Source organism: Felis catus, chromosome A3 (genome assembly GCF_018350175.1).
Source record: "Felis catus isolate Fca126 chromosome A3, F.catus_Fca126_mat1.0, whole genome shotgun sequence".
NCBI lineage: Eukaryota > Metazoa > Chordata > Mammalia > Carnivora > Felidae > Felis > Felis catus.
In genome coordinates, this window is record NC_058370.1 from 87,854,936 (window position 1) to 87,881,144 (window position 26,209).

Here is a 26,209-nt window from a genome sequence, read left to right on the forward strand (position 1 = left end):
ATTTTTTTAATAAATAAATAATTTATAGAAGTAAAATCCTGGTTAATTTTCTCCCTAAAGGTTACCATTATATAGAATTTTGTGCTAATCACTTCTCATTTTTCTTTATAATTTACCCACCTGTAGTTACTTCTAAATGACAATGTAGAAGCTTTTTAAATTCTTGTGTAGGTCAAACTTATCTATTCTCCTTTATGATTTATGACTTTTGTTTTATGTTTAGAAATGTCTCTCTCATTTATATATTCACTGTATTTTCTTTTAGTACCAGTTTCAATTTTTATACATTCAAGTGCAAAAACAATCTGGAATTTATCTATTTGATTTAGGAACTGAGATAGGAAATTCAACCAATTTTTTTTTCCCCCGGATGGTTAACTAGTTGCCCCAATAGCATGGGTTAGAATAATCTGTATTTTAAGAAGGATAATACAACTCCGTTTCTTGCTCCCTTGTAGAAACCAAGGAAGATGTGGTTCTGGGCTAAGAATGTAATCCAGTCACTAAGAGCATTATAGTAATCTTCAGAGCCTTGGCCAAGTCTTTGTGCAACTGAGGAAAGACCATAAAGAGCCACTGGGCTTCTTTTTCTCAGCAAGCCAAAATGAGCACAATCTGTGAGCCAAGAAAGGGCAGAGGAACTAACAGCGCTCTGCATAATAATGCGAGACTCTGACACCAGTGTGAGAGTGCTCCAGATGCATAAGTTAAGAAATGCCGTTCCTATTTAAGAATTTATACTGAATCAGGAGTCACGCGTGCCTCGTTTAAATGTTCCTTCTTTTGTCCATTCATTCATTTATCCACAAATAACTTATTGAGTGCATACCATGTGTCATGTACCGAGGCTGGATTTCAAAGCGCTATTTGTCCCTCGGGCCAGAGGCCCTGGGCAGGGAGGACATCCCTTGGAAGGTGACACTTGAGCAAATGTCTGAGGTGAAGGATAATATAGGAAGCATTCTAAATAGAGAGAATAGCAAGTGCAAAGGTCCTGAAATGGAAATGTGCTTGGCATATTTAAGGAAAAGCAAGAAAGGCCCACATGGCTGGAATGAAGAAATCAAGAGGGAGAGAAGCACCAATGAGTTAAGTGGGAATGTACACCATGTAGCATCTTGAAGGCCATTGTAAGAACTTTGGTTTCTAGTCTGAGTGAAATAACCCGACTTCATTTTAAAAGGATTTCTTCCGTTGCTGGGCAGAAATAAACTGTAGGGGAAGCGGGGGCACGAGAGGAAGACCAGTAAGATGGGGATGATGGGGGCCTGGACCGAGATGGCAGCAGTGAAGGTGGTGAGAATTAACTGGATTCTGGATATATTTTCACGGCAGAACTGACAGGATTTGCTGCTGGATTAGATGTGAGAGGTGATCAAGAGGAGTCAAAGGTGACCTCAATCTCGGTGTGGGAGATTGGAGGGATGAAGTTGCCCATTTACAGAGACGGGAGGAGAAAGTCTGGGGAGAAGACTAGGATTTTGGCTTTGCAAATGTTAAGTTTGAGATGTCTGTTACTCATCCAAATGGAGACAGGTAGATAGATTTATGAGTGTGGATTCCAGGAAAGAGGTCCAGCTAGAGATATTATTATGGGTGTTGAAAATATATAGATGATGTTCAAACTCACAAGACTGGATGTGGAGAAGTGAAGCAGAGAAGGCAGACAATAAAGGATGTATTATCGCCAAGTCATCACTGTGTGTAACTGGAGCTTAACCCTGCAGAGGAGCCCTGAATCTCGAATACACCCTGAGGGGTGCGGTTGCTGAGATATTAATATACCAACTCCTGTTAGTCACTAAATAAGGGCTGTTTGAAGGTATGTTAATTCGTAGGTACTCCTGGCCTGATGGACCCACTCACCCATGGTCATACCATGTTCTGGCTTCTAATGAAAGTCAATAGGCAAAAAGATGCAGGTCCTGACAATTAGACGTAGGATGGTGTGCACTATAAGGCCCAAGGTATAAGGGTGGAGCCATAACACCATCTTCTACACCATTCTATCTCCAGAACTTAGAACTGTCACTGATACAGAGAGGATACTCAATAAATACATTGTCAAATAGACATTGTTCACATGTGACATAAACATCATAGGGCTTTTCTGGGAAAAAAATGTATTTTGCATACAACTCTTAAGTTCCCCTTCCTACATCATGATTTCCTGTCATTTTCCCCAATCCTTCAGTAGAGTGAAATACACTTGGGCAGCCTTGTGCGATTGTGATGTGGACCCTGAAGGAGCAGAATCTGTGGGGGATATGTCCCCCCAGGCAGAGAAGGGAAGAGCTGGGAGGAGCATACACAGAGTAGATAATTCAAGGGGAAATAAGAGGGATGTCTGACAAATGCCTACTTTTCCAATGCCTACTAGACAAAGCTGACTCTTAGATGAGTGTTTGGGCATCTCTCTTTTCCCTCCCACTCATATGTCAAATATTACATTCCATTGTATTCTTGTATCTATTCCTGGATTCTATTTTGTTTGAGGGATCCTTATCTCTATTCTTTTGCCATTTCCAAAATGGGATTTAACTCTTTAAAGCCACTTGTTTTGTTTTAGTTTGTTTTTTCTTGCTTGAAAGCTTATAGGACTATTCCTTTTTTATTTACGCCTCCCTAAGTCTGCCTTCAGTAACTGACCCTTGAGGTAACTCTTAAAGGAGGTATAGGAGTGTGCAGGTAGAGGAAGCAATAGGTGCAGAAGAGAGCAGCCAGAAGTTTGTGTCACTGGAGCAAGGAGGTCAAGGAGAGATGACAGGTGGGGAGGGTGGGCTTGTGGGCAGGGTTTAGTATAGTTTGTGTGGCAGATTGTATTTTCCATAGATGTCCAAAGTATCTCCAAACTCATATACTCATCTACAGTGTGAACTGATACTCTTTCAATTGAGAGGTAAAGTCTATGTCCCCTCCCCTTGAATCTGGACAAATTTGCCTGTGACCAACAGAATGTAAAGTGACACTGTGTGAACCCAGAGGTTGACATAAATGGCCATGTAGCTTTCCACTTTGTTTGCTGGAGCACTTGGACTTGGAACTCTGAAATGTCATGTAAGACATCAGGCTACCAAGCTATGAGGAAACCAAGCTGGAAGGAGAGGCCACACATACGTGCTCTAGTCAGCAATCTGAATCTTCTCCACACAGCCTGTGAGGCAAAGAGCCTTCACATGGTCCCAGTCACCAGCTATGGAGACACCCCTAGGTAAGGCCCTGGACAAAGGAGAGAGACAAACCGTTCCTCCTACACCCTATGCAAATCTCTGACCCACAGAATCCACAAGTCTAACAAAATGGTTAGTGTTTTACCCTGCTATATTTAGAGTAGTTTGTTACAAAGCCATAATAACTAGAGCAGTGTGTTGGGGTTTGGGCTTTATCCTGAAGGCAACAGGGAATCAGGAAAGTGGTTTCAGGCTGTGGAGTAACCTAGTCACACATAGGATGAAGAAGGCATATTTCAATAGTAGTGTGTACAAAGCCTCAGTGCTGCACAAGTCCAGGCTGCACCAATAATACAGGATATGATGTAATGACAGTGCCTACATCAGGCAGAGTAGCAGCTCCTGCTGCTGTGGAGGAACTGTCAGCAGCCAGAATGAGAAGAAAGTGAGCTACAAATGAGGCTTATGTAATAATCCAGGTAGGAGAAAAGGACGGTCTGAGTTAGGGTCAGGGACACTTCAGAAATGTTTCAGATGTAGATCCAGTAAGCCTTGGGGCAGATCCTAGGCGTGAGGTAGCAGAAGTCTGGAATGACTCCCAAGCGTCTGGCTCACAAAGGATGGTGGTGGTAATTCCCTGGGTTGGAGACCACAGGAAATTTCATAATTAAAGCCATGGAGGTAAGTGATGTGGCAGTTGGAGAAGTTATAGAATGAGAAGAAAGAAGGGCCTAGGACCAAACGCTGAGGAATGAAGATAGTTAAGGGACAGGCCAAGGAAGAGTAATGTCTGAAAAGAAATTACTGGAGAGGTGGTAAGAGAAATAGAAGTGTCTGGTGTCAGAAAAACCAATAGAGGAGAGAATTTTGATATGAAAAGAAAATGGCCAATAATATCCCATATCTGAAAGAGCAAGGAGGATGAGGACTGAAAAGTGGCCACTGAATCTGGTAATTATAATGTCGTTGGTGCCTTTAGAGAGAGTAGCTTCTGTGGAGTGGTGGGAATAATGGACAACGGGCAATGTACAAGGACTTACTGCAGAGTGAAAAGAAATATGAGTTCCCTAAACATGCAGGGAAAGAGAAAAGAGCATTGAAATCTAAAATGGCAGGGAGAGGAGGGAGAAGGGGTGGATGAGTGGGATGACTCAACCTTTTGTCATTTATACTGCAGGCCTTTGTCCCTCAGAGAGGCAGGACAGTACAGTGGTGAGTACAGGCTCTGGAGCCAGCGTGCCTGTCTTTGTAGCCCAGCCTCACCACCACTTACCACCATTTACCAAAGGAAATTTGGGCAAGTTAACTTAACTTCTTTGTCCTTAGTTTCCTCATCTGGAAAATATAATTATGACCGCTTCTTTGTTCTTGTGAGTGCTTAGAATAACGCATAGTAAATACCCCACAAATGTTAGCTATTAATATTATGAATACTATTCTCATCAACAATTACTACATTTGTAAATTCTGGCTTTCTCTCTCAGGAATATCCACTGCTCCTGCTGTAGGGCAGTGATTTTCAAACTGTGGCCCAGGGACTTCTGTGGGTCCCTGGAACCCTTTTTTTTTTAATGTTTATTTTTGAAAGAGAGAGACAGAAAGAGAGAGAGAGAGAGAGACCATGAGCAGGGAAGGGGCAGAGAGAGGGAGTCACAGAATCCAGAGCAGGCCCCTGGTTCCGAGCTGTCAGCACAGAGCCTGACACAGGGATTGAACTCATGAACTGCGAGATCATTATGTGAGGTGAAGTCTGATGCTTAACTGACTGAGCCACCCAGGTGCCCCTCCCTGGAATTCTTTCAGGGGGCCTGGGAGATCAAAACTATTTTCATGAATGAAAACCTGATTTGTCATCTTTGCTGTCATCCACTCACAAGCATAGAATGCTGTTTTATAGAGGTGACTTGATATGTGATATTGCAAGGGATTGATGCAGACACAGATACAAAAATCCAGCTGCCTTCTATCAAACCAGACGTTAAAAAAGATTTTCAAAAATGTGAAAGAGTGCCATGCTTCTCCCTTATTTCCATTGTGTTGTGAGAAATATAATTAATTTTCATAAAAATATGCTATTTTTGTTAATTTGTTTATTATTATTTTAGATGATTTCAGACTAAATCTTTTAAAAAGTTACCTGTTTGAATTTCTAAACCATGGCACAAAAACAGACACATAGACCAATGGAATAGAATAGAAACCCCAGAACTAGACCCACAAATGTATGGCCAACTAATCTTTGACAAAGCAGGAAAGAACATCCAATGGAAAAAAGACAGTCTCTTTAACAAATGGTGCTGGGAGAACTGAACAGCAACATGCAGAAGGTTGAAACTAGACCACTTTCTGACACCATTCACAAAAATAAACTCAAAATGGATAAAGGACCTGAATGTGAGACAGGAAACCATCAAAACCTTAGAGGAGAAAGCAGGAAAAGACCTCTCTGACCTCAGCCGTAGCAATCTCTTACTCGACACATCCCCAAAGGCAAGGGAATTAAAAGCAAAAGTGAATTACTGGGACCTTATGAAGATAAAAAGCTTCTGCACAGCAAAGGAAACAACCAACAAAACTAAAAGGCAACCAACGGAATGGGAAAAGATATTTGCAAATGACATACTGGACAAAGGGCTAGTATCCAAAATCTATAAAGAGCTCACCAAACTCCACACCCGAAAAACAAATAACCCAGTGAAGAAATGGGCAGAAAACATGAATAGACACTTCTCTAAAGAAGACATCCAGATGGCCAACAGGCACATGAAAAGATGTTCAACGTCGCTCCTTATCAGGGAAATACAAATCAAAACCACACTCAGATATCACCTCACGCCAGTCAGAGTGGCCAAAATGAACAAATCAGGAGACTATAGATGCTGGAGAGGATGTGGAGAAACGGGAACCCTCTTGCACTGTTGGTGGGAATGCAAATTGGTGCAGCCGCTCTGGAAAGCAGTGTGGAGGTTCCTCAGAAAATTAAAAATAGACCTACCCTATGACCCAGCAATAGCACTGCTAGGAATTTATCCAAGGGATACAGGAGTACTGATGCATAGGGGCACTTGTACCCCAATGTTTATAGCAGCACTCTCAACAATAGCCAAATTATGGAAAGAGCTTAAATGTCCATCAACTGATGAATGGATAAAGAAATTGTGGTTTATATACACAATGGAATACTACGTGGCAATGAGAAAAAATGAAATATGGCCTTTTGTAGCAACGTGGATGGAACTGGAGAGTGTGATGCTAAGTGAAATAAGCCATACAGAGGAAGACAGATACCATATGGTTTCACGCTTATGTGGATCCTGAGAAACTTAACAGAAACCCACGGGGGAGGGGAAGGAAAAAAAAAAAAAAGAGGTTAGAGTGGGAGAGAGCCAAAGCATAAGAGACTGTTAAAAACTGAGAACAAACTGAGGGTTGATGGGGGGTGGGAGGGAGGGGAGGGTGGGTGATGGGTATTGAGGAGGGCACCTTTTGGGATGAGCACTGGGTGTTGTATGGAAACCAATTTGACAATAAATTTCATATATTAAAAAAAAAAAAGAATTTTCACACACAAAAAAAACCAAAACAAGACTTAGCAACATAATATGGTTACCTACTGACCTGATTTCATAAATAAAGATATACTGCCTGTTTGGAAAAAAAAATGAATTTCTAAACCATAAACATTCAAATGATATTATCAACATAAACAAAAGCTCTTTCAGGTCACCACTAATTTTTAAGACGGTGAAGGGAAACTGATACCCAAAGTCTGAGAATTACTGGTGTAGAAACTAAATACGAATCAGAATAGGAGAGCAATCCCTATCAAAATAACACCAGCATTCTTCATAGAGCTAGAACAAACAATCCTAAAATTTGTATGGAACCAGAAAAGACCCTGAATAGCCAAAGCAATCTTGAAAAGGAAAACCGAAGCTGGAGGCATCACGCTCCCGGACATCAAGACGTATTACACAGCTGTAATCATCAAGACAGTATGGTACTGGCATAAAAACAGACACTCAGATCAAAGGAACAGAATAGAGAATCTAGAAATGGACCCACAAACGTATGGCCAACTAATCTTTGACAAAGCAGGAAAGAATATACACCATGGAATAAAGACAGTCTCTTCAACAAGTGGTGCTGGGAAAACTGGACAGCAACATGCAGAAAAATGAACCTGGACCACTTTCTTACACCATACACAAAAATAAACTCAAAATGGATGAAAGACCTAAATGCAAGATAGGAAGCCTTCAAAATCCTCGAGGAGAAAGCAGGCAAAAACCTCTTTGGCCTCAGCTGCAGCAAGTTCTTACTCAACACATCTCTGGAGGCAAGGGAAACAAAAGCAAAAATGAACTATTGGGACCTCATCAAAATAAAAAGCTTCTGCACAGTGAAGGAAACAATCAGCAAAACTAAAAGGAAACCGACAGAATGAGCGAAGACATTTGCAAACGACATATCAGATAAAGGGTTAGTATCCAAAATCTATAAAGAACTTAGCAAACTCAACACCCAAAAAAACAAATAATCCAGTGAAAAAATGGGCAAAAGACATGAATACACACTTCTCCAAAGAAGACATCCAGATGGTGAACAGATATATGAAAAAATGCTCAACATCACTCATCATCAGGGAAATACAAATCAAAACCACAATGAGATACCACCTCACACCTGTCAGAATGGTTAACATTAACAACTCAAGCAACAACAGATGTTGGCGAGGATGCAGAGGAAGAGGATCTCTTTTGCACTGCTGGTGGGAATGCAAACTGGAGCAGCCACTCTGGAGAACAGTATGGAGGTTCCTCAAAAAATTAAAAATGCAACTACCCTACAACCCAGAAATTGCATCACTAGGTATTTATCCAAGGGGTACAGGTATGCTGTTTCGAAGGGGCACATGCACCCCAATGTTTATAGCAGTGCTATCAACAATAGCCAAACAAAGTATGGAAAGAGCCCAAATATCCATCGGTGGATGAATGGATAAAAAAGATGTGGTATATGCATACAATGGAGTATTACTCAGCAATCAAAAGGAATGAAATCTTGCCATTTGCAACTATGTTCATGGAACCGGAGGATATTATGCTAAACGAAATTAGTCAGAGAAAGACAAATATCATATGACTTCACTCATATGAGGAACTTAAGACACTAAACATATGAACATAAGGGAAGGGAAGCAAAAATAATATAAGAACAGGGAGGGGGACAAAACATAAGAGACTCTTAAATATAGAGAACAAACAGAGGGTTACTGGAAGGGTTGTGGGAGGGGCGGTGGGCTAAATGGGTAAGGGGCATTAAGGAATCTACCCTTGAAATCATTGTCGCACTATATGCTAACTAACTTGGATGTAAATTAAACAATAAATAAATGTTTAAAAAAAGAATCAGAATAGGAGATGTTAACTAGTTTTTACTCCTTTCTCTGATCACACAGGACAACTTACTTTTCCCTAAGGAAATGATTTATGTTCACCGCTCTGAATCTTTACTTGTGCTGTTCCCTCAGTTCGGAATGTCTATTTTCCTTTCTTTGCCTGTCAGAACTCTGCATATCCTTAAAGGCACCTATACCCCAACTGTACCGGCTTACAGAGACATAGGTACTCAACTTCCCTTCTCATAGTCTTTTTTACTGTTTATCAACCACAAACATAGAAATAGCTATGTGCCAATCTCAGGAGAAGCAGGAGGGCCTTGTCTCCTTCATGGTGGCCAATATCCCCCATGAGAACCCTTCCTCCCCATCGAGGGTCCTACGCTCCATACTCCCAAGGCAGGAACTCTTGAGTTGAACAACTGCACTATCTCTTGGCTTCACTTTATAGTTGTAGCCATGCTCCAATCTAAGCAGAAGTGGGAGAGTAACCCTCTTCCCAGTTCTTGGTGAAACTTTGTCACCTGGGCCCCCACACACCTTTTCTTGTTCACTAACTCTCACAAACCTGCTACTTTAGCTTTGCTCAACAAGTCCCCTTCTATCAGAGTCAGACATAGTCTGGGCCTGATTGAGAAATGTGATACCTTGTTTTTTGTACTTTCATCTTTCTTGTACTCCTCAGGGGGTTCAAGCACTAAATATAACTTCTTCACAATAGTAGCATTTCTGCCAGGTTCTGAATCTTAATTTAAGCTTAGCTAGGATCCCCTGTTGTCATTGTCATTACCATTACTGTCATTATTCTAATCCTCATATATGTTCTGATTCTCACTGTAATTCTGGAAGGAATTGTTATCCCATTGTACTAGTTATCGGTTGCTATGTGACAAATTAGCCCCCAAATTTAGTGTTTTTCAACAATACTTATTATCTCTTAGTTTCTGTAAGGTCAGGAGTCCAGGCTGGCTTAGCCGGGTCTGCTGCTACACAGGCTGCAGTCAAGGATCAGATAGGGCTGTGGTCATCGCCAGTCTCTACTGGGAAAGGATTTGATTCCAGGCTGACTTACATGCTTGCTGGCAGGATTCAGTTCCTCTCTGGCTGTTGGCTGGAGGCCTCTCTCAGTTCTTTGCCACATGGGACTCTCTAACATGGCAGCTTGCTCCATTTACGCACATAAGCTAAGACGGTCATAGAGAAAATTCAGGAGAGAGGTCAGTCTTTTGAATCCTCATCATGGAAGTGACATCCCATTACTTTTACAGTGTTCTCTTTGTTAGAAGTAAGTCACTAGGTCCAGCCCACATTCAAGGCAGGGGAATTATACAAGCGCATGAATACAGGGTCCTTGAGGGTCGTCTAGAAAGAGAACTGTCACATTCATTCTCCTGGAGGGTGATACTGAAACTCAATGAGGTTCAATAACTCAACCAAGGTCACTTGGTTCATAAATAACAGAGCTGAAAGCCTTGAACTTAAGCCTTTCTGACCCCAAAGCTTACCTCTAGTACTTATTTCATATATTCTTACATTGTGTTTGTCATGGTAGTTATCTCCTTCATTCAACTACAGCCTTATTAAAGGTAGGGGATGCTTATGTCCCCTGGAGTGACAAAAATCTTGGTGAATAAATGGATGAATACACGAATCAATGAAAATAGTCCAAATGTTGGAACCGTGCATACAGAAATTGCTAAATGAAGGTTTATAATAAACAGAACTGTACCATAGAACTTGGGTCAAACTGAGAAGGGAGGAGTAGAAGTGAGCAAAGGGGCAACCCAGATGCACTGTTGACTCCATGGAGCTTTTCAGATCTCTCTTCCTTCTGTGTGAAACACAGACTATCCCTTCAGTGAGCAGAGACATATCCTGTGGGTAGCCAGAATTTAGACAGAATGGCCAAAAATGCTCAAAAGGTATTCTGGATAATGCTAGATCCACTTCCCACACCAAATGTATTTAAACTTTGTGTTTATGTGTATTTAACCCAGAAAATCCTAACCTATGTCACTGAGCTGCTTTAAAGGGGAAAACAAAACAAAACAAAACTGGTAGCAGCCAAAATACTTATGCTAAAAGAGATGGAGAGAGCAAAAAAATTTCATGTAAATTTGGATATTGGATTATTCCTTCACTTCACAATAATTGGCTTATTAGTATATTAATAAAATACTGGGGAGCCTGGGTAGCTCAGTCAGTTAAGTATCCAACTTTGGCTCAGGTCAGGATCTCATGGTTCATGGGTTCGAGACCCACATCAGGCTCTGTGCTGTTAGCATGGAGCCTGCTTTGGATTCTGTCTCCCTCTCTTTCTGCTCCTCTCCCACTTGTGCACTTGCTTGCTCTCTCTTTCTCTCTAAAATAAATAAACATTAAAAAAATATATATACATATTAATAAAATATTGCCTGCAAAAGGTAACATTTCTAATAACCCTGATTTTATCAGTGGATACTTTTTTTTTCCTTTTTTCCAACGTTTATCTATTTTTGGGACAGAGAGAGACAGAGCATGAACGGGGGAGGGGCAGAGAGAGAGGGAGACACAGAATCGGAAACAGGCTCCAGGCTCTGAGCCATCAGCCCAGAGCCCGATGCGGGGCTCGAACTCACGGACCGCGAGATCATGACCTGGCTAAAGTCGGACGCTTAACCGACTGTGCCACCCAGGCACCCCTATCAGTGGATACTTTGATGTACGTTTTGTCCAGGCAGCTCTATCATTCCTGCCTTTTATGGGGCTTCTGTAAGATGGTTTCAGATATGATGTTACGCTATGGAAAGGGGCTTGCCTTCCACCACTCTTACCAGTTAAGTGACAGCTCTCTGAGAAATAGTTGCTGGACGTATCACTTTCTTTCCTCCACTGTACATTTAGATTTTATCTTTTTTGGTCAGGGTCTCATGGAAGGCATGACTGAAGCACTGAGCTAAAGCAGTAACAGTGCAGCCTCCTTTATGCAGGGAAGAGAATTTGGAGTCAAGAAGTCCAGACTCTGTGATTGTGTGTGATATTCTTAGAGCTGGCCCGACAGTATTAATCCACTTCACACAGCAAATCATCAAGAGCCCTTTCTGGAAAATAGGAATGGGATTAACAACACTCCTGAAAACATAAGTCTTTAAAGCTTTTTGTTGACTAGATCAGTGAAATATAAAAGTCTACTCTGAAGAACAGTTACCTAATAGTGGTACTCGCTTTTTTGGTTTTCCTAAAAATATGAGCATAGAGGCTCAGGCACAGAATAGTACCTAGCTGAGCAATCCCTCCAGAGCCCGGGCACCCAAGAGACATAAATTTAGTGGCTAAGCCCTGGGGCTCTAACTATCTGACTATCCCATTGTACTTTCTAGTTCTGTTAATTCAGTAAGGCAACTTACAGAACATTATCACTGAGGCCAAAAATCCTACACTTCTAGAAATCCAGAAAATCCTACACTTCTGAAAATGTTTAGATAGTTCTGCTAGGTCCTGTACAAGCTTGCTGATATTACACTGCTGAGAGTTGTCAGCTGGAATTTAAGTCTTAGAGGAAGACAGTGAGGATCTCTAGAGCGTATGCATTACACAAGTAGTGGCTTCATGATTGTGGAGCTGTGTATTTTTTAAATTTCTCAATTGTCAAACAGTAATTTTTTTCCTGAAACTTTTGCTTAAGTGTCTAGGTTGTTGCTGTTTATAGGATTATGTGGGTCATTTGCTGTTGTCAAGTAGCATTTGCAATTGTTGAGCAAGGCTCCCTTAGCCATAAAACTATGCTAACCTCTCCAGGACATTCATTCCTCAACTCTGCTGACAGTACACAAGTTATCATATAGCCTGCATGGGAGTATGAAATACAGTTCTATTTTCGGCTCACCCTCTGGCTTGCTCTATAACCTTGGGAAAATCACTTCTAGGCCTTGTGCCACAGACCTGCCATCTGTAAATTAGGGCTGGTTAGTAACCCTCCTCTGGCGAAGTCAGTGGAAGTCATGAATTCTGGAGTTGGGCAATGAAGAACTTCAACATGCTCACTGACAGTCACTTATGCGTTAGTTCTTTTGAACTTTTCGCACAGCCCAGCCATCTTGTCCATGTGATCATATTTTTTGCTCCAGTAACACTTTAATGTAGAACACATAGAACAATTTTTCTATAACTGGACAGCCTGACTACCTCAGGCCCTGCTGCTAAGAGAATAGGTGTAAATTTTTCCATCTTATACATTCATTTCCATTCCCCCCAGCCATTATTCAGGGTGTACCTGAACATCAATTCCACTGGATTTTGCCATGGCAGGGGCTTAGCCAGGATCCATTCATTCTGTTTTAGTCTGTGGATGGGAATCAATATTTTTAGAATAAGAAGCAAAAAAAAAAAAAAAAAAAACAAAATCATACATTTAAGCCTGTCACAAACTTAAAACACCTACATTTACTTCGTGTTACTTTCCCATCCTTTATGTAAGGCAAATGTCAGCCAGAGCTTCCCTTCCCTTTGTAATCTCAAGGAGATTAGCCTAAACATCCATCCTTCCCAAAATTACCGATAATTTCTGAGGGGCTCATTTTCTTGTCTTCTCTGGCCGTGAGTCCATGTATCAATGGCTGCTGTCTTTTCACTATTCCAACTGCCTCATATTCAGCCTCTTCTTCAGTTTCTACAAAATCACACACAACTTAAGTGAGATTTTAAGATTTGAGAAAAAAAGTTAAAACTGACATATTAGACATGCCTGTTCTTTACATGTTTGTTTGTTTATTTTTTGAGAAAAAGAGAGTGCATGCCCAAGTGGGGGAAGGGCAGAGAGAGACACACACACACACAGAATCTAAAGCAAGCTCCAGACTGTCAGCACAGAGCCCCACGCAGGGCTCAAACTCACAAACTGTGAGATCGTGACATGAGCTGAAGCCGGATGCTTAACTGACTGAGCCACCCAGGTGCCCCTGGTACTCCTGCTCTTTAAAGTCCATTTTCCCACACTATCACCAGAGATTTCCCACTAGCCCTTCACTCTGTGCAGCGACCAGACTTGTCCTCCTAACTCCTCTCTCCCACCCACCTTTCCTTGAATGGTCCATCTCCTGTCACCACTCTCTTCCCCTCTCCCAGGAGCAAATATAAATTCCTCCAGTGTTTACATGCAGAGCAACTTTCTTGTGTTGCTAAGGCTTTTAATTACATCCATGCTTTTTTGTTTTTTTTGAGTCTCACTTTATACCCGAAACAGCTTATCAAGTTATTTTTCCAAATGAAATTTCTTTCTAAAAGGAATCCTGGTGCCATTTTTTTTTTTAATTTTTTTTTTTTCAACGTTTATTTATTTTTGGGACAGAGAGAGACAGAGCATGAACGGGGGAGGGGCAGAGAGAGAGGGAGACACAGAATCGGAAACAGGCTCCAGGCTCTGAGCCATCAGCCCAGAGCCCGACGCGGGGCTCGAACTCACAGACCGCGAGATCGTGACCTGGCTGAAGTCGGACGCTTAACCGACTGTGCCACCCAGGCGCCCCAATCCTGGTGCCATTTAATACATTTCCTCCTCATCATACTCAACAACGTACATTTATTTATGTACACTCATCAGCGTTTAAAAACTCATTTGAATTCTACTTTTCTCATTATTTTGTTTGTACTTTCCCACTTACTAATGCAGCCCATGTTTCCTACTTTAATAAACACCCTTCAAATTATCAGGCATTTGAGGTATTTCCAGTTTAGTTTTGCCTTATAAATAGTGGTGCCATAAATATTTCATTTTTCTCACTTGGATTGTTCTGAGGGAATATTCTCCCAAATAAATAGATTATGGGGCAAACATGAATAATCTCATAGATTCTGTGCTTGCCTCAGTATGTTCATTAGTAGTTGTCCTAATAAATAATTTTATCAACTTATGAGTTTGGCCATTTTGCTTAGCTCTGCCAACATTCTCCTTGTTTACTTTTCAATTAATCTCACAGCAAGGCTAATAAATTCCCCAAAATATACTTTTTTGAGGTTTTTCATGTATGAAATATTTGGTCATATAACTTTGACATCTTGTCCAGTGAAGTTTGCATACTGATTTTGTTTTAACATGCTTATTGTGATACAATTCACATACCATACATCCATTCACATACCATCCATTGAACGTGTAGAATTCAGTGAATTTTAGTATATTCACAGGGCTATGCAATCATCTCCACAATAAATTTTAGAACATTTCATTACCCCCCAAAGAAACCCTGTATCCCTAGCCTTCACCCTATAATCCCTCTATCCCACCCCAGACCTAGGCAGCCAGTAATCTGTGTTTTTTTTTCTTAAGATTTTATTTTTGTTAAGTAGTCTGTACACCCAACACAGAGCTTGAACTCACAACCCCGAGACCAAGAGTCACATGCTCTACTGACTGAGCCAGCCAGGCACCGCTAATTTTTCTTTCCATTCCTACCAGCCATTATGTAGGATGTACCTGAACATCACTTCCACGGGATTTTGCCATGTCAGAGGCTTAGCCAGGATCCATTCATTCTGTCTTAGTCCGTGGATGGGGATCAATATTTTTAGACCAAATGAGGGGGGGAAAAAAAGCATACATTTAAGCCTGTCACAAACTTAAAACACTTACATTTGCTACATAGATTTGCCTATTCTGGACATTTCACATAAATGGAATCATATGGGGTGCCTGGGTGGCTCAGTCGGTTAAGCATCCAACTTCAGCTCAGGAAATGATCTCGTGGTCCATGAGTTCAAGCCCCATGTAGGGCTCTGTGCTGACAGCTCAGAGCCTGGAGCCTGCTTCAGATTCTGTGGCTCCTTCTCTCTCTGGCCCTCTCCACTCGCACTCTCTCTCTCTCAAAAATAAATAAACATTAAAAAAAAAACTTATAGGGGCGCCTGGGTGGCGCAGTCGGTTAAGCGGCTGACTTCGGCTCAGGTCATGATCTCGCGGTCTGTGAGTTCGAGCCCTGCGTCGGGCTCTGTGCTGACAGCTCAGAGCCTGGAGCCTGTTTCGGATTCTGTGTCTCCTTCTCTCTGACCCTCCCCTGTTCATGCTCCGTCTCTCTCTGTCTCAAAAATAAATAAACGTTAAAAAAAACACCTATAAATGGAATCATATAATATATAATCCTTAGTGACTGGCTTTTTTTACTTAGCATAATGTTTTCAAGGTTCATCTATCTTGTACATGTATCTGTCCTTTATTCCTTTGTATTGCCAAATAAAGTTCCATTATATAGATATATCACAATTTTTTATCCATTCACCAGTAGATGGGCATGTGGGTTGTCTCCACTTTTTGTCTATTACGAATAATTTTGCTAAAAACATTCATATACAAGTTTTTATGTGGACATATGTTTTGGACATACATGTATATGTAGGAGTGCAATTGCTGGGTCATATGGTAATTCTACGTTTAACTGAGGAACTACCAGACTGTTTTCCAAAGTGGCTGCATCATTTTACATTTTACTGGTCCCACCAGTATTGCATGAGGGTTCCAATTTCTTCACATTCTTGCTGCATTAGTTTTCAAGGGCTGCCAAAACAAAATACCACAGACTGGGCGGTTTAAACAACAGAAATGTATTTTCTCATAGTTCTGGAGGCTGGAAGTTCCAGATCAAGATGTCAACAGGTTTGGTTTCTCCTGACATTTCTCTTCTTGGCTTACAGATAGTCACATTATTGTTATGTGCTCATATGGTCTTTTCTAGGTGTATCTATCTATATATATCTCTGATGTCTCTTTTTTTTTTTTAATTTTTTTTTCAACTTTTTATTTATTTATTTATTTTTGGGACAGAGAGAGACAGAGCATGAACGGGGGAGGGGCAGAGAGAGAGGGAGACACAGAATCGGAAACAGGCTCCAGGCTCTGAGCCATCAGCCCAGAGCCCGACGCGGGGCTCGAACTCACAGACCGCGAGATCGTGACCTGGCTGAAGTCGGACGCTTAACCGACTGCGCCACCCAGGCGCCCCTCTTCTTTTTTTTTTTTAAGGATACTAGTCATATTAGATTAGGGCCCCAACCTTATGACCTCATTTCACATTAATTACCTCTCTAAAGACCTTACCACCAAATACAGTCACAGTGGGGTAGGTTAGGGGCTTCCACATACGAATTTGGGGGGACAAAATTCAGTTCATAACACTTGCCAGCTGCTGCAGAGTAAAATGTTTACATCTCCCAAAAATTCATATGTTGAAACCTAATCCCCAAAGTGATGCTATTTAGAGATGGGACCTTTGGGAGATAATTAGGTCACACAGGTGGAGCCTTCACACATGGTATTAATGCCTTTTAAAAGAGACCCCAGAGAGTTACCTCACCCTTTCTGCCATGTGGTGAAAAGACAGACAGACATTTTTGAACCAGGAAACAGGTCTTCATCAGACATAAAATCTGCACAGTGCCTGGAGTCTGGACTTTCCAGCCTTAAGAACTGTGAGAAATAAATGTTGTTTAAGCCATCCAGGCTAAGATATTTTTGTTATAGCAACTCAAATGGACTAAGATACCAACATTTATTATCTGTCTTTTTGATTACAGCCATTCTGGTGGGTGTGAAGTTGTACCTCATCGCAGTGTTGATTTTCATTTTGTTGATGGCTACTGACACTAGAAACATCTTTTCATGTGCTTATTCGCCTTTTGGTTATCTTCTTTGGACAATTATCTGATAATATCTTTTGTTCTGAATTATTTCTTTATTGTAACATTATTTTTATTGTAGCTTATCTGCATTATGGATTAATCATATAGATATCAAACATACTAGAAGGAAACATGGGAGAATTTTTCTTAATTTGGGGGGTAGTGACAGCCTTTCTAAGATTAAAAAGAACTAGAAACATAAATAAAAATCAATTAATGTGACTACATGAAAATAAAAAAATAATTCATTGCAAAAAACAAAGCGAAAAGACAAGATGAGGGAAAGATAAACAATTTATTCACAATGGACTAATTTTATTTATATAGAGAAAGGGATAGATAAATATCTCTTTTTCTATCTATCTATCTATCTATCTATCTATCTATCTATCTATCTATCTATCATCTCCAACAATAAAGAAAAAAAAGACCAACAATTGAATAGGAAAATGGGCAAAGGGGTGCCTGGCTGGCTCAGCTGGTAGAACATGAGACTCTTGATCTCAGGGTTGTGAGTTCAAGCCCCACATTGGGGAATAGAGCCTACTTAAAAAAAAAAAAAAAAACAATAAAGAAAAAAAAAGAAAAATGGGCAAAGGATATGAAGAGACAGTTCACAGAATGGCAATTTTAAAAACTTATGTTTGATAACATAATGTATAGAGATATGTGATGAAATGGGCACCCTGATAAATTGCTGTGGGAGCATAAACTGACACAAACTACATGGAGAGCAATTTGGCAACATTTATCAGAATTTTTAAAGTCCCTACCTTGGGATTCAGCATTCAACACCTACATATTTAGTCTAGACAGACATTTATTTGTTCACATGCCAAGTGGCTACAAATAAGAATATAACTACTGACTGCAGCATTCAATCATTTGATGAAATACTATGCAATCATCAAAAATGATGTCCAAAGTATAGTGTTACATGAAGAAAAGCAAGGTGGCAAAACTGTGTAGAGTACTGTGTGTGTGTATGTGTGTTTATGTGTGTGTGTGAGAGACACAGACAGACAGACAGACAGACAGAGGGAGAGAGAGAAGAGAGGGAAAAGACTGGGGGAAGAGGAGCACCTGGGTGGCTCATTCAGTTGAGCATCCGACTTCAGCTCAGGTCATGATTTCATGGTTCGTGGGTTTGAGCCTAGTGTTAGTCTCTGTGCTGACAGCTCAAAGCCTGGAGCCTACTTCAGATTCTGTGGCTCCCCCTCCCTCTGCCCCTCTCCCACTCACACTCTGTCTCTGTGTCTCAAAAATGAATAAACATTAAAAATTTTTTTAAATAAAAAAATACTTGGAGAAGAATTTTTATACATATAAGTAATATTGTAATAGGTAATATTACATATGTTATATATATATATGTATATATATATATACATATATATATATATTTATTGCACTGAGTGTCTCTGAAAGGACATACGACAAATCCGTTAACTGTGATACTCTAAAAGGAGAGAAAATTGGGGGAAGGAGGAGGGAGCAGTGGATAATGGAAACTTTCTTTTCAATGCATATCATGTATTTTTGGTGTTATTGAAACATTTAGCTGTTGTGCGTATTACATGGCTGTCATTAAAAAAACAAGAAGACGAAAAAGATGTATATGACCACAAGTATTACAGGGTAACAAGCCTTTTGGTTCTCTCCTGGCAGAAATCCCCACCACCACCCTACATCCCCCCGCTGCAAAACATGACTTTTGATTTTGGAACGCGTCTCGTGAGGACTCTCCTAGTCACCTGTTTACCCATCTGCTCCTCCGCCTGACTGATTGGGATATCCTTGAAAGCAGAGGCTGTTACTCATTCCGCGCTTCCCCAAACAGTGTGGCTAGTGTTCTGCAAACAGCAGACGAAGTCTAAAACGGGAAGAAAGAGACCCCGCAAAATCACAAGCGTGTCCTCAACATCTCAGACTCTCACAGATCTTTTATTTGGGGAATGTGCGTCCCCTGGTCCCTCCACACTCACCTGACACACACGTTTCCAAGGCAGGTGACTCTTAAGCCCGTACAGCTCTCCACGGTGGGCGAGGACCTCTGAGCCCGCTGCGTCGCGGGGCCGCCTGGCCGCTCCGGCTCCGCCCCCAGCTTCCCGCGCTCCGCGCCCATTGGCCGTCCTCCGGAGCGGGTGGGGCTTTCCGCGTGGTGCCCCGTGCCCTGAGGCCAAAGGGGAGGCGTGCGCCCAGCGCCGGGAGCCGCGCGGGTGCTGTGGGAGCAACCGGCGATGCCCCGGGACCCGGTTCCCGCCGGGGCCGCAACCCGAGCTGCAGCCGGGGCCGTGGCGCCGAGTTTAGTCTCCGCGACTCCCGCAGCTCGGCGGGCTTCGGACCATCTGAAGCGGTGAGCGCTTCCTTTGCCCCCTGGGCTCCCTGCCCTAGTCCGTCCTCCGGGGCTACTGGCACTGGGTGGGCTGGCAAGGGCGGGCGGGCCAGCGGGGTCCTCGCCGAGGCATCCTCGTGTCGCGGGGTGCGGGTCCAGATTCCGCTTCCCTTCCTATCCCCCCGCCCCGGGCCTCCAGCTCCCCCGTAACTGTCACTCCTCAGTAGGCCGGTCTTCAGCACTGTTCAAGTTGTGTGTGCGGAGGCGCCAGCGGGTCTGCGAATAGCCGTGGGACGCCTCACCGGCACTTGTCGCTCGGCTTCGCGGTCCCAGCAGCAATCCCCCCGTGTCTGGACAGGCTCTGTGGACGCGGCGCTGTGTGGGCGAGGCTTGGGAGACCACTCTTTAGTAAATGGTCCTTTACGCTGCAGGGCACCGGGCGGTGGTGAGGAGTCTTCCAATAGCATGTGGTGTTCGCTTCTCAATCAGAGAAACCGCGCGGACGAGCTCCGGCTCTTTTAAAAGGTTGCTCTTAAAAAAAAAAAATACGTTGTAGAATTGCATAATACGCTATATCTCCGTCCAAAAATAGTTTTTGATATCAGGGTAGTAGTCATTTGAATGCAACATTGACACTTTTGTTTCCTAAATAGTAAGTTTGAGCTTTTTTATTTTAGAGTAATAGATTACTTAATGAAAGGAATTTCTCAAAGTACAGAAAAATAAAAGAAACCATACATAGTGTTTTGAGTCATCAATTTTTTTTTTTTTTTGAGTCATCTGTTTTGAGGGATTTTGGTTTTTCAGTTTGCTTAGATTTGCTTTCACCCACAACTGCATACCCAGGTTCCAGACTTTGGAATGGTGTAAATAGCGAGTGCGGTCCCGCCCCCAGCCCACTTTGATAGCAGAGGGGAATCGGCCACGCCCCGGAGCCTCGCTTGGCCTGCGGACTCCGGGCTGTCCCCGAGCCGAGAGGCTGTCGCGCCGCCCCAGGAGGGCGAGAGGACGCCCGCCCCGCCGGCTGTTTATTGCAGCGATTTGTACGTTCCAAGAGTCTCCAGAGAGGCGCGCTGCATACCTGTTAGGACACTGTTCACGTTCCAGCCTTGGGGGGTGGGGGTGGGGGGCTGTTCTTCGTACCAGTATCAGCTCTTTTCTTCCTGTGGCCTGGGTAGGCCTCCGGTCCTCTCGCTGGAGAAGGTTGAACGGACGCTTAGTTTTTAGGTGAATTGTTCTGACAACCCAGTACCAGTACTATACTGCCCTCTCCCAATCTTTGCGGCGTTTGTGCGAGTTGATGGGAGTCGGGAGTGGAGAATGATTGACATTTTGCAGAACGGAACGTCCAGTGTTGTCATGCTTCTTGGCACTTTTTTCTAAGTCCAAGTTCTGGTGACATTGTTTCAGCTTGCTTTGCTCTTTCCCAAGACCCGGTTGGTTAGTTTGAGTTGAAAAGGCGTGTCTATTTCTTATTCCGTAAGGATTAGGAAAAAGGAATTCCTGGTTTGATATAAAAGTGCTGGAATTTAGTCTGCTGTCTTCCAAGGATTATGGGGGTTTTTAAAAATGAGGGCATATTGGAGATTGGAGAATACTGTAATTATTGTTCTTTTTAGGGGGTTGGAAAATAAAAATACCTCTATTTTATTTAGTAATTAGGAAAAGTGTAAGTACTTTAAAGAATCCTTTAAAATTGTGAATGATACTGTGAATTGTCTTGTAAAATCAAAAGGCATCCTTAATTCATCTTTTCTGTATATCTGTTTTTGCATATGCTTTAAAAACTTGGGTAGTGTTTTGCTGTCCCTAGTCATCAGGATTCTTAGGGACTTCTTATTTTAACTTTAAGTGTATTTTATTTTATTTTATTTTATTTATTTTATTTTATTTTATTTTAGAGAGGGGAAGTGAGCGAGCTATCACACGAAATCTTTACCTTTTGCATCTGGGGATGTTTTGTTGTGGTGAACAAAACTTATTCAGTTCTGATCTATGAGAGTAATATGGTTTATAGAATTTGTTGGGGTTGCTCTTTTTTAAGAAAGTTACATTTTGTTCTTATGATTTCTAGAATTGTATAATATGATCTATCTCATCCAAAAATACTTCTTGATGTCAGGGTGATAGTTTGAATGCAACACTGACACTTTTGTTTCCTAAATAATAAGTTTGGGCTTCCTTAATTTATGTTTATATACTTTCTTTTATTAAGGAAATTTTGCAAAATATAGAAAAGTGAAAGGAAAACCCACATATAGTGTTTTGAGTCATCGATTTGGAAAGATTATTTTTTCTCAATTTACTTAGACCTACTTTGACCCTACATGTTCAGGTTCCAAATTTGAATGGTGTTAAATTATGGTGTTGAATATACAACTTCAGGGAGTGGGGGCTTATAGGTTGTATTAAAATGTTAACTTTTCTCCATTGAAATGTCAACACCAACAGAAACTATTATGGCATTTTCTCCTTCAAGATATGGATGTACTGATAAAGTGCTTTAATAATTTTGACTATTATAACTACTAACAGTTAATATGATCGCCTTTTAAAATGACATTAAATTGGAAAGCTTTGAGAACTTGCGTCTGCTGTTTTTCAGTGATGTGTCATTGCTAAGAGTTCTTTTTCCTCTTTCTCTGAAGCCTTTACATTTCTTGCAGCATACATGTGAAAGCTATGGTTTTAATATCAAGGTACATCGCCCTCTTTTTTTGTTTTACTTTTTCACATGTTACCCGTGCAACATTTTAGTTTGAGATTTGGGGCTTCATTGGGGGGTACCTGAAGACTCACAGATTGAATCAGTTAAGTATCCTCTGTCTTTTCCCTTAAGTACCTTATAAATATAATTTCCCATTAACAGTCACGTAGGTTTTTGGAGGGCATTTTGCCCATAGTTGTTACAATTCTTGAATTTTTAGCTACATTTTGACCCAGGAATCCTACCTCTCGGAATTTATTCTAAGGAAATAATAATGGATATGTACATAGGGTTAGTTACTGGGATGTTTGTTGTGATTTAGCTTATGATGGTGAAACTTTGGAAACACTCAATGTCCCAAAATAGGGAAATGGTAAAATAATTTAAGTCAGAGAACATCTATACAATGGAATAATTAATATATAATGTATTAATTAATATATTAATATAATGTTAACTTATGCAGACATTACTAATCATGTTGTAGAAGAAATCTGACAAAATCAAAAGATGGTCATAATATGATAGGGTAAAAAAGAATATTAAAAAGTATGAATATTTTCCCCTTTTGGTTAAAAGAAATATAAGAAGATTCTGGGGTGGCTGGGTGTCTCAGTCCATTAAGCATCTGACTTCTGCCCAGGTCATGATCTTGCAGTCAGTGACTTTGGGCCCCCGTCGGGCTCTGTACTGATAGCTCAGAGCCAGAGTCTGCTTCCGATTCTATCTCCCTTTCTCTCTGCCCCTTCACTGCTTATGCTCTCTTTCTCTCTCAAAAATAAACATTAAAAAAATAAAGAAGTGTAAGAAGATTCTGATGTGTAGTAAAAATTATGTGTGATTGAATATTCAGCCTTGTCAGTTTGGGAGAAAATCTCCTGCACTGTAAAATTTAAAAACCCTTGAGCTAGGTTTAAAGAAGGAAGAAAGCAAAGACTATATTTACATACCTAGGCATTGAAACCATTCTGTCTTTGAAATAATCATCAAATCCCTAGAGTTGAATGGGGATTATCCATATGTCCCTGCTTATCCAGAGTTTACTCTTTCTATCTTATTTGGCCTTTGTAATCTTAACATAGGTTAATAGATTTATTGTTGTGATGATTAAAAGCCTGGTAATTAATTTTCAAGTTGGCGTGTAAACGTGTGCAAGTTCAATGTGTGATAAGATTGTAATTTTGTACCAATAAAAAGAGGTATGACTTGAAAGTAAAAACAAATTTTTTTGAGTAGGCAATGGTTTTATAGGGTTGAAGATCAAAATGTAAAAAAAAGGTGTACAATGGAAAGTCTCCCTCTTTCCCCTGTTCTTTATCAACTCAATTCTCATTTCTCCAATTCACCTACCCTGGATAAGCATTAATACTAGTTTACAGCTTATCATTCTAGAGATATTTTATGCATATCCAAGCCATAACAGATCTACATTTTTCCCCTCTTGTATATAGTGGTCATTTTTTTTTCTTTGCTTTTTTCACTTGACAGTGTATCATGGAGATTTTTTCATACCAGTACATAGAGAGCATCCTCAACAAAGGGTTTTTTCAAAAAAGTGCCTAGAACATAAAGAGAGTATAAAGAGGGGCGCCTGGGTGGCTCAGTAGGTTAAGCATCCGACTTCAGCTCAGGTCACGATCTCGCGGTCTGTGAGTCCGAGCCCCGCGTCAGGCTCTGGGCTGATGGCTCAGAGCCTGGAGCCTGCTTCCGATTCTGTGTCTCCCTCTCTCTCTGTCCCTCCCCCATTCATGCTCTGTCTCTCTCTGTCTCAAAAATAAATAAACATTAAAAAAAAAAAAGAGAGAGTATAAAGAAAGAAGTACTTTATTCAAATCAATTAAGAGTTTTCTTGTTGGTTGGGTGTTGAGCAGGTGCTCTTGCTGAGTGAAGAGGAAACAACGTAGTGTACTTGAACTTGGCATATGGAACTGTAAAAGCTTCCAGTTTAATTATCATCGAATTGTTTTTTGAATTTCACTTTAAAATCAAAGTAATACATATATATCATTGAACAAGATAAAGTAATTCTTAAAAATTTGCCACAAAAATATGAGACACACGTTCATTCCTCCTAAGTCCTTGTTTTTCTCCTTTGGGGCAACTACTTTCAGCTCTTAATTTTTTCTTCTAGTATTTACCTCTTCAAGTCTTAAAGTGTAAGTATACTTTATAACTACTTCTTGACTTAAATGATTTAGATATCATTAAATTTTTTTATAAAATGAGAATTGATACATTATGGTAAGGATTTAACTCCTATACTCTCTTTGCTTCTACTTCCTCCATCCTCTCAATTGAGATTTTATCTCAGTAATTAGTTAAATCAATAGGTTTTATATTATTGTGATTAGGTAAATATGATTAGCCTTTGAGCCAAAGGGTAAGGTAAGATTGCTTTTTTCATTTACCTAATTTTCTATCAATCTGTGGTTTTTCCCAAGTACTCAAATGCTGTTAAGTGCTCAAGCAAATGCAAGAATCTATCAACTTCATTTTTTTCCCTTAAGACTTCTTTCTCATAGGTCTCGTTCTTCACATACATCTGCTCTGTTTCTAGGTTTGCAACCAACCTGAAGATTAGTATTTTTAAAGAGACAAAAAAAGGGGATTGTACCCATAAAATAGGATTTAGATGCTATGGAAAGAAACAATTAGAGAACAAGAAAGTGTTCTATGAAATTGGAAATAGGATAGCTAAAATAGAATTCTGAATAGAAAGACTAGAAGATAAAGTTCTCTAGGTTTAGTGTATAGCTGTAGTCCTGTTTCCCCTCTCTCCTGGTTTGGATCCTCTTACCTAGGTCCTGGTTTGGTTGACTCAATCATTTTACTCAAGCACTTAGTCCATTTACTTTCTGAGAAAAGGTACATTTTCAATGTCTTTGAATATCTTAAAGTGTTTTTCTTCATGGCTGAGGTGTTGAATTGCAGTTTGGCTGAGTATGAATTTCCTCAGAATGGTTAAGATTTAATTTTAAAGTGTCTGTTGTCAGTATTACTGTGAAGGAATCTGATATCATTATGTTGTGTATCCCTTTATGTTGTTTTTCCTTTCCAAAAGAAAGCTTTTTAGAATCTTCTCTCTGGTATCCTGATGATTTGGTGACGTTGGGGTGATTCCTTTTTTCATTCACTGTGGTCTGCACTTGGTGAGCTCTTTCAACCTGAGGCCTCTTTTTTGTGTGGTGTGGTGAAATTTACTTTACTAATTTCTTTCTTTCCATTTATTCTGTTCTCTTTTTTTTTGGTTGGATTTTGGATTGATCCTTCAGTCTTCTTCTTTCTTTTGTTTTTCATCTCTTTCTCTCTTTTTTTACCCCTAACTGCTCTGGGCAGGTTTTCAACTCTATCTTCTAGCCATTTTTTTCAGAATTCCATTTTATTGGATTTTCTTCCTTATTCTCTGATTTCTTCTTTTTATAGCTTCCTACTCTTCATAAATGCAATATGTTTTCTTATTGTTTTAAAGATATTAATTGTAGTTTTACTTTTGGAATTTCCTTTGCTTTTTTCATTGTTTCTACCCTTTGCAGTCCTTTTTTCTCTTCATTTTTCAGTTTCTTCAGGGAGAAGTCTCCAGTCCTCTGCAGTGTGGGATATAATCCTGGGTTTTGATATTCTGGGAGCAGGGCCAATGAAGGGGACCATGTAAAGAGTCCCCAAGATCACCTCCAGGTTCAGTGATTCACTAGGAAGACTCATTGGACTCAGCATATGGTCATGCTCACAGCTATGATTTATTTCCATGAAAGGCTTTAAAGCAAAATCAGCAAAAAGAAAAAACATGGCGGGAAGTCCAGAGGAAACAAGGCAGAAACTTCCCAGAATCCTCTTCAAGTGGAGTCAAGCAGGATGTGCTTAATTCCTTCATTATGGCATTGTGACATGTGTGAAGTTTTGTCTCACAAGGGAGCTCGTTAGAGACTCCATGCTCAAGGTTTTTATTGGAG

The 26,209-nt window shown here is 40.7% G+C and overlaps 1 protein-coding gene and 1 long non-coding RNA gene across 9 annotated transcripts in view; one reads left to right on the forward strand and one right to left on the reverse strand.

Annotated features, from left to right (window-relative positions):
* Positions 1-8,467: 8,467 nt before the first annotated feature.
* Positions 8,468-19,391, reverse strand: LOC109498213. Its single transcript, XR_002154903.3, has 6 exons — positions 19,203-19,391; positions 18,972-19,090; positions 13,106-13,219; positions 12,824-12,892; positions 11,385-11,651; positions 8,468-9,755 (listed from the first exon to the last, which is right to left on the reverse strand). It is a non-coding gene; the product is annotated as an uncharacterized LOC109498213 (long non-coding RNA).
* Positions 19,392-19,447: 56 nt separating this feature from the next.
* The window catches only part of ZNF638 (zinc finger protein 638), a 134,201-nt gene continuing 127,439 nt past the window's right edge, over positions 19,448-26,209 (forward strand). For all 8 annotated transcript variants that reach the window (XM_019827383.3, XM_011281226.4, XM_011281227.4 and 5 more), the window contains exon 1: positions 19,448-19,573. In XM_019827383.3, the coding sequence (XP_019682942.1) occupies positions 19,458-19,573 (116 nt within the window). In that variant the 5' untranslated portion in view covers positions 19,448-19,457. The remainder of the gene's footprint in view (positions 19,574-26,209) is intronic.